The 12320-nt window shown below is 46.8% G+C and overlaps 1 protein-coding gene across 1 annotated transcript in view; it reads left to right on the plus strand.

Annotated features, from left to right (window-relative positions):
• Positions 1 to 483: 483 nt before the first annotated feature.
• The window catches only part of ELL (elongation factor for RNA polymerase II), a 77489-nt gene continuing 65652 nt past the window's right edge, over positions 484 to 12320 (plus strand). The window contains exon 1 of the mRNA XM_069964508.1: positions 484 to 649. Within this exon, the coding sequence (XP_069820609.1) occupies positions 521 to 649 (129 nt within the window). The 5' untranslated portion in view covers positions 484 to 520. The remainder of the gene's footprint in view (positions 650 to 12320) is intronic.

Below are 12320 nucleotides of genomic sequence, written 5' to 3' on the forward strand. Positions count from 1 at the left end.
AGCCCTATGTTTGTACCTTTTTTTTTTTCTCTAGAGTTTTTGCGAGGACTTATCATCGCTATGGTGTTATATATTTACACTGGTATCCTATCCATAATGACGGACTACATTCCGGCCACTGACGCCATCATGGCCCGCGCCCCTACATGTTTGGATATGTCACATCCTATTATTGAAAAATATATATATACCTATGCGTATCAGCAATACATCACACGATAAGTCATGGCTTTACCAGTCTGTAGCCTTACTATCAAGGCTGATTATTGGCTTATGCACCTCAACCATGTTAAAAATGGACCCCGACCACAGAACCCCGCACCATACAGCCCGGCACCGCGTCCTCCCCATACACCGGGGTCCAGCACATCAGCAGCCGTCGGCTCCTTACACAACGCACGCCATTTAAATCTCAGCGTCGCTACACAGCGGTCATGTGATCACGGGCACGTGATATGTGACGTCAGGTCCTTCTAGGGGATGGGAAATAGTCGCTACTGTGGGGAATGGTGTTGTTAAGATGGCGGCGCTGCAGGAGGAACGGAGTTACGGGCTGTCCTGCGGAAGGGTCGGCGGAAGGGTGTCAGTCTTCCACGTGAAGCTGACCGACAGCGCCCTACGAGCCTTCGAAACCTACCAGAACAGCCAGGTACACGGGGCAGGTATCTAGGGGGCGGCCAGGACTGGGGTGACCTCCTGTTGGGGGGGCTCTCCTGGGGTCCGAGCTCTTACACTTCCTGCCGGGCACGGAGGAGGGGGGCACGGATGTGTGGGGGGACTGACCGGTGTGTGGGACCCTATGGGCGATGTCACTTTGGCCAGGAAGCTGGTGCCTTAGTCCCTGGGAAGTGAGTGCAGGAGTTGGGTGACCTCCTTATAAGGAGCTGTTGTAATCCCATATCCACCCCCTCCCCGGGCACAGCCTGTCCACACTCTGCATGGCCTGGCACCCCATTGTGGTGGCCACCTAGCCCTAACTACAACTTCTCTCCTCAGCAGGATCAGTGGCCTGACATGGAGGCTGTGTGGCCTGGCCCCTGCCAGGTGCTGCCCTCTGGCCCTATATGGAGTCACCCCACTTGGGAGTGCTAAGTGTTCCACTTTGAGCCTTTTTTTTTTTTTACATAGTGTGAACTTGGCCTAAAGGGCATTGTGGAGGTTATTCTGCATTAGCCATGGTGTTGTCCATATGTAACTAGTGGGGAATTCACCCATAGCAATGGGAGTTGTAGTTTTGCCCTAGATGGGGAACACTAATCTAAGGTATCTCTTCTTTCAGTTCAGCTTCCTTTACACTTCATGATATATTGGCTTACTTTCTGATCCTGCCATTGTTCAGCCATGCGTCATGATAGGTCTGAAGACTCCTTCCTCATATGCCAGTGGCACATTGTTGGTATACCAATATGTACTTCTGGTTGGCCCCTAAAGTTTAATAGTCTGTTGTCCTTTGACTGACCGTAACCTGTGTCTTACGGGATGGTGTGTTGTGCGGTATGTGTAGGAAATTAACCAAACATAGTCACTGTAGACTTTATTTGGCTTATTAAACTCAATGGGTCTGCTAGGAGCATGCCGTGCTGTATGCCCGCATACCTCTTTTGACTGGTTGTGAAACTTGTGGGCAGAACATGTCAGTAAGGCCTAAGGGAAGTGTTGATTTTTTTTTTTTTTAACATCATACCAAGTGTGTTGGGTGGTCTAATGCAGTACATGTATTCAGAGCTGCAAAAGTTCCATGAGTCAGAAACTTGTGGACCCAGAAGTTAGAAGCAGATTTCTACCCTTTCTTACTCCTATATAGGTTATTTTCTATTTGTGTGTTATGGATGTTCTCATTGCCAAGTGACTATAAGCAAGAGGCTGTTTTGTAATGTCTACATCAACATGCTCATCCAGTACAGATGTTATATATATTTATATATTTTTTTTTTCTTGAAGGCAATCCCTTTTAAAGTGACTGTACCACCAGGTCCAGGCTGAACCACTGGAGGTGGGCCGACCCACTCCCAGTGGGAAGAAACCCCAGCCCCTCCATGACGTGACTCAATCACGTGACTTAGAATCAATGGAACCCTATCATAGAGGTGCGGAGGTTTCCTCCCACTAAGGGTGGGTCTGCCACCTCCAGTGCTTCAGCCTGGGCCTGGTGGTACAGTCACTTTAAAGGTGTTATCTAGCGCTACAAAAACATGGCCACTATCTTCCAGAGACACCACCACTTTACACTTTAAAGGGACTGTACCATCAGGCCTGGGCTGAAGCACTGGAGGCGGGGTGACCAACCCCCAGTGGGAGGAAACCCTCGCCCCTCTATAATACACCTCCATTGATTCTAATGGAGCAGTGTCATAGAGGGGCGGTGGATCAGCCCGCCTCCAGTGCTTCAGCCCAGGCCTGATGGTACAGTCACTTTATTGCAAACCACACCTGAACTGTAGACAAGAGTCGTGTTGTCTTTGAAAGAAAGTGGCCATGTTTTTGTTGCACTGGATAACACCTTTAATGTTTGTGGGTCCTTTTTCAGTCATTTTGGACAATTCACCTTTGCTGTGCTATTTCTGAGAGGAAATCAAGGTAATACATTTAGCAACCTATACTACTGTGGTACCCAACCCGGCACTGGCAGAGTGTGTAAGTGACTTCGGTGGTTGCGGCAGGGCAGCGCACTGATAGGCTGAGCGGGACTTCCAGAAAAAAAGTTATAGCTGACCAACATCCTGTGCTTGCCTCAGGGTCTATAGCTTCCACATCCTGATTGGATTTAACCCTGTTGGTACTCCCATTTCTTACAGTTTTCCCTGTCATTGACATACATGAAGGAGTCTGACTGGCTCGCTTTCCCTTTAAATTATTATTTGACCCTTTTAGGGGGTGTTCACAGGTACAGGATCCGCATCAGATTTGATGCTGTGTTTAGTTATTTAGATCAAATCTGCACCATCAAGTCCGCTGTGATACGGTTCGTGTGAAGCTACCCTAAAACAGGATTGGGAATTATATGCCAAGCCAAATTCTCTCCTGGAAGGGGGCGTTAACATTTAGAGGAAGTTAAAGGGGGGTTATTTAGAGCTACAAAAACATGGCCACGTTTGCCCCACTCTTGTCTCCAGTTTGGGTGGGGTTTTGAAAGTCCGTTCCATTGAAGTAAATGGAGCTTAAAGGAAACGCCGTCCCGGGGTGAAAGGCTCCCGACTCCCTGTTAGATCCCCCTATACTTACCTCATCGCGCTGGGTCCCGCTTCCTGAGCCGGTCGAGTGACTGAGATTTCAGCGCCCGAATCCCGGCGCACGCGCTCACAGGAGAGTCCGATGCCCATAGAGAATGATGGAGCATCGGACTCCCCATTCATTCTCTATGAGCATCTGACTCTCCTGTAAGTGCGCAATGAGGTAAGTATAGGGGGATCCAACAGGGGGTCGGGAGCCTGTCACCCTGGCACGGGGGGGACAGGTCCTCTTTAAATGCAAACGAAACCTAAACTAGAGACGAGTAGAGGGAAAAGTGGCCATGTTTCTGTAGCACTGGATAACCCCTTAACGACCATTGGCATACATTTACGCCCCCACTGCCTGTGCCTTAACCAGTGGCGGATTAAATGTACTCTGGGCCCCGGGCTGTCCACCCGGGCCCCCCCCCCCCAGTCAATTCGCCCACATTATAATCTGCTACTGCGTCCCCCCCCCCCCCCCCCACTGTCCCCAATAAACACTGCCCCCAATAAACACTGCCTGCCTCCCCTCCCTGCTGGCCCCAATAAACATAATGTTTGGTCCCTTGCTGCTACCCCCAGTAAGCATTGCCCACCCCACCTCCACTGCCCCCAATAAACATATCGCCACCTCACCTGGTCCCCTGATGTTGCCCCCCCCAATGTCACAGCAGCACAGAGGATGTCAGGAGAGGAGGGTGCTGATCTTATAGGAGAGGTCCAAGCAGCACAGAGGATGTCAGGAGAAGAGGGTGCTGATCTTATAGGAGAGGACCGAGCAGCACAGAGGATGTCAGGAGAGGAGGGTGTTGATCTATAGGGGAGGTCCTAGCAGCACAGAGGATGTCAGGAGAGGAGGGTGCTAATCCTATAGGAGATAGTCCCCCTTTATAGCTGGTCCCCCTCTTTCCCCCCTTATAGATGGTCCCCCTCTTCCCTCTCCCCCCTTATAGCTGGTCCCCCTCTTTTCCCCCCTCTATAGCTGGTCCCCCTCTTTTCACCCCTCTATAGATGGTCCCCCTCTTTTCACCCCTCTATAGATGGTCCCCCTCTTTTCACCCCTCTATAGATGGTCCCCCTCTTTTCCCCCCTCTATAGATGGTCCCCCTCTTTTCCCCCCTCTATAGATGGTCCCCCTCTTTTCCCCCCTCTATAGATGGTCCCCCTCTTTTCCCCCCTCTATAGATGGTCCCCCTCTTTTCCCCCCTCTATAGATGGTCCCCCTCTTTTCCCCCCTCTATAGATGGTCCCCCTCTTTTCCCCCCTCTATAGATGGTCCCCCTCTTTTCCCCCCTCTATAGATGGTCCCCCTCTTTTCCCCCCTCTATAGATGGTCCCCCTCTTTTCCCCCCTCTATAGATGGTCCCCCTCTTTTCCCCCCTCTATAGATGGTCCCCCTCTTTTCCCCCCTCTATAGATGGTCCCCCTCTTTTCCCCCCTCTATAGATGGTCCCCCTCTTTTCCCCCCTCTATAGATGGTCCCCCTCTTTTCCCCCCTCTATAGATGCCCCCCCAGTGAGTAAATAACACAAAAATAACAAAATACAACTCACCTACCCTGCGTTCCCCCGTCGATCCTCTCTCCTTCTGCAGTCTCCGTCTGATGCGCGGCTGCCGGGGGTGTCCCGTCCTCTCCCCGGCAGCGCGCGCATCACACAGCTCCTAGTGCCGCCTGGGGCCCTGACTTCCGGTACGTGCGCTCTCAGTACCGGAAGTCAGGGCCCCAGGCGGCACTAGGAGCTGTGTGATGCGCGCGCTGCCGGGGAGAGGACGGGACACCCCCGGCAGCCGCGCATCAGACGGAGGCAGCCGGAGACTCTTGTGACCGCAAGCGAAACAATGCTTGCGGTCACAAGAGTGCAGTGGCGGGGGGAAGGGGGCCTCCCGGGCGGCATTATAATGTGGGCGGCAAGGCATGGGCCCCCCCGGAGCCTCGGGCCCCGGGCGGCCGCCCAAACCGCCTACATTATAATCCGCCATTGGCCTTAACGCAGGAGGGCGTAAATGTACGTCCTGCCAGGGTCCCGGGCTATGGAGCGGGCTGAGCTCGCCCCATAGCAGGTGAAGACCAGCTGCTATCTGCTGCCAGGCCCTCACCCTCAATGGCGGGCTGCTGCGATTGCTCGCCATTAATCCATTAAACGCAACGTTTAAGTATGTGACCAGAGAATCTCCGGTCACTTAGCAATTGGGATCCCCGCAGCGTGTCTGTGGGGGTCCCGATCACATGACCTGACTGCCGGAGGTCTGTTACCTTCCTCCGTGCAGTCAGGTCTTCACTCTTCTGATAGTCTGCCACAGGCAGGCTATATCAGAAGATCTCCGATAACACTGATCACTGCTATGCCATAGCAAAGCACTGATCAGTGTTACTGATCTATTGTAATAATGTAAGGGAACTTAAAGTGTGTAAAAAAAAAATAAATAAAATAATAATAATAGTTTACAAAATGCCCCAAAGCCCCTCCCCCACTCCCCCTTCCTATTTTATACATACACATAAAAATAAAAGTTAATTAACATATACAGTAGCGCGCGTAATCGGCCGATATATTAAAATAAAACAATATTATTCCCGCACAGTGAGCGGCGTGGGAAAAAAAAGCTTATTTTAATGACATTTTATGTATAACAAAAATTAATAAAAAACGATCAATATGTTTGAGCTAAAAAAAAAGTTACTAATAAAAACTAGAGATCATGGCGCAAAAATTGATGCACCGCATGACCCTGTAGGTGGAAAAAATAAATGCGCTATAGGAGTTACAATAGGGCCATTTTAAATATACCTATTTGCAAAAAAAAAGTTTTACTGCTAATAAAAATAGGTGGATTGAAGGGCGTAGCCCTCATATGGAAAAAAAAAATAAGAATTAATGGTTCTCGTTATGCAGTGAAATCTCTGCAGTGCTTTTGAAACCAAAAATCCATTTCTTTTGGGGGTCTTCGCTCTTTATTTTGTGGCTGTACTTTCTGGTTGAGCAGCTATACACAGTACTACAGGTTCCAGAATGCATTGCTTTTCCTCAGCTGTTCATCAGTCGTCCACCCTGCCTATTCCTCGCCCAAAGCTGTTGCAGAACATCTAGGCTGTGTTCACACATTGCAGTTTCATTGTGTTACTGAATTATTTGCAGTAATTTATGATTTCATTGTGGTCCCATCCGCACAGCACACAGTTACTACCTATAACAGCACGCTGTACTCTCTAGCTGTAACACCACACAGCACGCTGTACTCTCTAGCTGTAACACCACACAGCACGCTGTACTCTCTAGCTGTAACACCACACAGCACGCTGTACTCTCTAGCTGTAACACCACACAGCACGCTGTACTCTCTAGCTGTAACACCACACAGCACGCTGTACTCTCTAGCTGTAACACCACACAGCACGCTGTACTCTCTAGCTGTAACACCACACAGCACGCTGTACTCTCTAGCTGTAACACCACACAGCACGCTGTACTCTCTAGCTGTAACACCACGCTGTACTCTAGCTGTAACACCACGCTGTACTCTCTAGCTGTAACACCACGCTGTACTCTCTAGCTGTAACACCACGCTGTACTCTCTAGCTGTAACACCACGCTGTACTCTCTAGCTGTAACACCACGCTGTACTCTCTAGCTGTAACACCACGCTGTACTCTCTAGCTGTAACACCACGCTGTACTCTCTAGCTGTAACACCACGCTGTACTCTCTAGCTGTAACACCACGCTGTACTCTCTAGCTGTAACACCACGCTGTACTCTCTAGCTGTAACACCACGCTGTACTCTCTAGCTGTAACACCACGCTGTACTCTCTAGCTGTAACACCACGCTGTACTCTCTAGCTGTAACACCACGCTGTACTCTCTAGCTGTAACACCACGCTGTACTCTCTAGCTGTAACACCACGCTGTACTCTCTAGCTGTAACACCACGCTGTACTCTCTAGCTGTAACACCACGCTGTACTCTCTAGCTGTAACACCACGCTGTACTCTCTAGCTGTAACACCACGCTGTACTCTCTAGCTGTAACACCACGCTGTACTCTCTAGCTGTAACACCACACAGCACAGCACTGTGTATTTTCTACCTGTAAGGCTGTAATGCAGATATTGGAGTACAGTAAGAAAAACACTTCTTGAACTTGGTTACATTTGTTTACTTCTCAGCTCCACAAGGTATTATGAACAAGCATGTTTTATCTTTGAAGTTGAGCGCCACAATAAGGACTTTATCTGATATTATCTTACATGGGATAATGTGTAAACATAGCCCTAACTTCGCTGTAAACTTTTGCAGAATCAGTGAAGTTGCAGCAGCTGCTTCTGTCACTCCTTACCTGCTCAGATGTAGGCCGGAGAGACTGGTCAGAGATGGTGAATCACTCTGGGGTGGGAGACAAGATCCAGCCAAGCCTCCTGTGCCATCAGGCCCTGTCTCATCATAATCAGCCTGTGCTCAGTAACCCTTTCAGGACCACGGCAAATTTTATGAATATGACCTGTGTCACTTTATTCATCAATAACTTGGGAATGCTTTTACCAATCCTTCTGATTCAAAGATTGTTTTTTTTTGTTACATATTCTACTTTGTTAGTGGTAAATTTGAGTTGATAGCTTTAGAATTTTTTTTTGTGAATAACTCCAAAATGTTGTGAAAAATGGAAAAAAAAGCGCATTTCTCTCCATTTGAAATTCTCTGCCAATAAGGAATATAGTAATACTACATTCATTATTTATGAATTCATATCTATAACATGTCTACTTTATTTTAAAAGCATTTGGTGAGCATGCTTTTACTTATTTGGGATGTTAGAGGTCGTAAATGTTTAGTAGCAATTTTCAAAATGTTCGTGAAAATTCCAAACCCAATTCCGAACCCCAGTTCAGTTTTGGAGTATATTTTAGAGGCCTGTATACTAAAAAAACCCACAATTCAACCCATTTTGAAATCTTCACTCTTTCAAGAATTTAAATTTACATTTATTCAGTTATTTAACCCTTTGGGCATTTCACAGGAATAACTGCAAAGTAAGAGTGAAAAGTTAAAATTAGCATTTTCTTTCCAGAGATTCCAATGTAATTCTATGTGTTTTTTACAACACCAATTACTGTTACTGGTCCACCAATGCCGGCAATTGCCGATGCTGGACCCCCTTTGGGGGTCCAGTGGCAGTTACACTAAACTGTCAGCTATCAGCTGAAAGTTTAGTTGCAGCTCCCGGTCACCGTTTGTGTAAACAGTGAGCATCTGAAGCAGGTCAGTAAATTTACTGACTTTTGCTTGAAAGGGGTAAACAAACTCAATGTAAAGGCCCTATTACACGGCCCGACTCTGAGGAGCAGATGAGCGCTATTAGCGCTTGTTTGCTCCTCGTTCCCCGCTCGCTGCTGCCGCTATTCCACGCGGTTGAGTGCGGGGAGGACCGGGGAAAACTGCAGGGGGCTGCCCGGGTGATCGCTGATCGTCCGGGCAGCCCATAGGATATAGCTGCAGTCTGCTGCCGCCACTCCTATTACACGGAGCAGCGGCACCAGATCGCTGCTATATAAGGCCCTCTTCACACGTCCGGAAAAATCACCTAGGACGGATTTCCGGACGCATAGACTTTCATTGGACACAGACACCCTTCCGGATTTTTCCGGAATGGTGTCCGTTCCGGAAAATAGGACCGGATTTTTTAGAACCGGTCCTATTTTCGTCTGGAAATCCGGCCCGGACGCCCCCATAGAAGTCTTTGGGAGCACCCCGGCCCCGGACGCTTTCCTGATGCACATCAGGAAAGCGTCCGGACTTCCATTTACCCGGACCACCTTCCGCCGCTGCCCCCAGTCTGCCCCGGCCTCCTGCTGCCTGTTCGTCAGCCGCCTCTTCTGCAGGCCACGGCCACTCGCGGCACAACCCCCCAACCACCCACCATGCCCCTGCTGACAAGTCATGATGGGAGTTGTACTTCTGCAGCCTGTGGCCATCCAGGTTGCAGAAGTACAACTCCAATCATGTCCTGCAACCTGGGTGACCACAGACTGCAGAAGTACAACTTCCATCATGACCTGTCAGCCGGGCATGATGGGAGTTGTACTTCTGCAAGCTGTGACCATCCAGTTTGCAGAAATACATCTCTGATCGTGTCCTATCTTTCTTCTCATCAGGAAATCCTGAAGGTTTTTCCTGATGGTTTCCTGAAGGTAAAAACGGATTACTGTCAGGAAATCCTGATACTTTCCTGATGACATTTAAGGCCTCCTGATCAGGATTTCCTGACAGTAAAAACTGACACGGACGTGTGAATGGGGCCTAAGTCGTTTGTTTTTCAACATGTTGAAAGACAACAACTTCAACGATTAGTCGACATGAACGATGTCTGCCGATCGTTGCCTACTAATAGGGCCTTAAGGGTGGTATTACACAGAATGGTTATCGTTTGAAAAATCGTTAAATCGTTCGGATATCGTTGAACGATAATCGTTTAGTTTAATAGCAGACAATGATTAAACAACAAACGAGAAATTTTGGTTGGTTGATAAAATTTGGACCTATTTTTATTGTTGATCATTTGCAAATCATTCACGTGTAATAAGAGGTCGTTTGCAGTAGCGACGACAGGACAAACGCAATAACAATTATAAGTAACGTTCATCGTTCTGTGTAATTGAGTGAACGATTTCAGTTCGTTCGCCATAGTGGTCGTTTGAGTTCATTTATTGTTAATCGTTGATAAATCGATTCATGTAATAGTTACCCTAGGACAGAGGCATGTAATCTTTGTCTCCAAAGGGGGGGGAGCAGAAGACAATGTGGATTAGCACAGAGGACATTTTTCTTCACTTCTTGGCTGTGAATCAACGACCAGTGTGGCAGAACCGCACCGATATGTTAATACATTATATAGCGACATCTATATAACTTTTAATAGAATTTTTTCACTATCTGGAGTTCCCCTTTAACCATTAACCCCTTAAAGACAGAGCCAATTAAAATGTTTGCACTTCTGTTTTTTTCCTCCTTGTGCTTAAAAGGCCATAGCAGTTGCATTTTTTCACCTAGAAACCCACATGAGCTCTTATTGTTTGCGCCACTAATTTTACTTTGCAATGACAGGCTGAACCCGCAGAGCGTAAATATACGGCCGCGGACGTTAAGGTGTTAAAGGGCAACTCCAGCAAAAAAAAAAAAAAATTCTTTCAGATCAACTGGTGTCAGAAAGTGCCAGAGACTTGTAATTTACTGCTATTAACCTCAAGTCTTCCAGTTCTTATCAGCCGCTTTGTCATAGCTGGCATAGATATCCAAAGAAAAAAATGAAAGTTTTTTTTTTTTTTTTTTTTTTTTTAAGGGTGCGTTCACACCTACAGGATCTGCAGCAGATTCGATGCTGTTTTCAGTTATTTAAATGAAATCTGCTGCAGAAAATCAGCTGCAGATCCTGTAGGTGTGAACGCACCATAAAGAAAACAAATTTTACTCAAATGCCAAAATTAGAGAAAAAACATTTAAATCTTTATTAATGACGCACAATATAAAATCAATTAACATGTGGGGTGAAGAAATGCAACAGTAACCCCTTCGTGGTGGGGGACATACACAATCAAATGAATATACAATTATAAGTCAGGCACTGGGCACTTGCTGGGTAAACGCATATAAACAGTCCAAAATGCTCACGGGATATACAGCGAGAGAGTGCAATTATGTATGATTTCCCAAAGCTGTGGGCAACAAATCCCAGCAGTCCCCGGTATATGCCATCCCAGTGCTGATGAGCAAGATCGCTCCCACTACCACGCCACCTCACTTGCCATACGTACATTTCGTATCCCTTGCTATCTCAAGGGCAATCAAGTAGGATATGCCAGTGTTTTATTTACCCCGAACCAATGAATTCACAGCTGAATATAATTACCAGTGATAGTGCCTAGCTTACAGACCATGTGTAATGAGTCTGACATCATATGACTGGCCCACCTTCCAGGCATCCGGATTAACCATCCGTTTGCTGGAGGCTCAGGATGGGTTTAATGGCAATCGCCCCCTTTATTATAAGCCCACATATACATGACCTGTGTCCTGACAGTCTGAGATAAATACAAACATGAATACTTTAGTGCATCTTCCCATTGGTCACATGAGTATGACGTAGCGGGCGCATGATTAGCAGATCATTCAGACATTTTCTTGTGTTTCCTTACTACTACACTACAGCTGCTGGGGCATAATGGGAATTATACATCTGCTTGCATTAAAGTAAAATATCCTGTAATATATAGAAACGTTGGCGTTTCTATACGTTAACTTATCTCTGTCAAAACTGGGATGTGAACCCATGGCTGCAAGGCTACCGTGAAAATCCCAGAGTCACCATGCTGCTGATAGTAGCGCATATGCCCCACACACACTCATACATTTTTCGTGCAAAGGACTATGACTGCTAAGGTCACTTCCTGTGTTTAGTTTTGTGACCGTGCCCTTTTTAACCCTTTGAAGACCAGGCAGTTTTCGCTTTTGTGCTTTTGTTTTTTCCTCCTTATGTTTAAAAGGCCATAGCGCTGCCATTTTCTTAACCTACAGACTCACATGAGCCCTTATTTTTTGTGACACCAATTGTACTTTGCAACTACAGGTCATAATTTTTCAATAACATATGCTAAGAAACTGGGGAAAAATTATTTGCACCATAAAATTAGAACCCCATTTCTGGGGTTCTGTTTTTATGCCATTTACCTTGTACAAAAAAACTGACAATGTTATCCTCAAGTGATATTTTAATAGATCAGGCAATTACGCATGCAGCGATTACTAAATGTTTAAAATGTTTATTATTTTATTTATTTTTATTAATAAAATGGGAAAAGGGGGTGATTTTAAATTCTTAGAGGAGATTTTTATTAATCTTTTTTTTTTTTTTTCTCACAGTAATTTGAAGTCCCCCTGGAAAACCTCTAATACAACTGCACTTCTCTCATAGAGATCAGTGCAGTATATACATATTGCATTGGTCCATGAGATCAGTGCTTCATTACTATGGGCTGCTGGAGTCCAGCGCAATGGAGAGTCGAGCTGTGCCCTGGCACAAGAGTGGCAGTCTGCTAATAGTCCAGTCCTGCAGTGGTTCAG

The sequence above is a fragment of the Dendropsophus ebraccatus genome, chromosome 3 (genome assembly GCF_027789765.1).
Source record: "Dendropsophus ebraccatus isolate aDenEbr1 chromosome 3, aDenEbr1.pat, whole genome shotgun sequence".
NCBI lineage: Eukaryota > Metazoa > Chordata > Amphibia > Anura > Hylidae > Dendropsophus > Dendropsophus ebraccatus.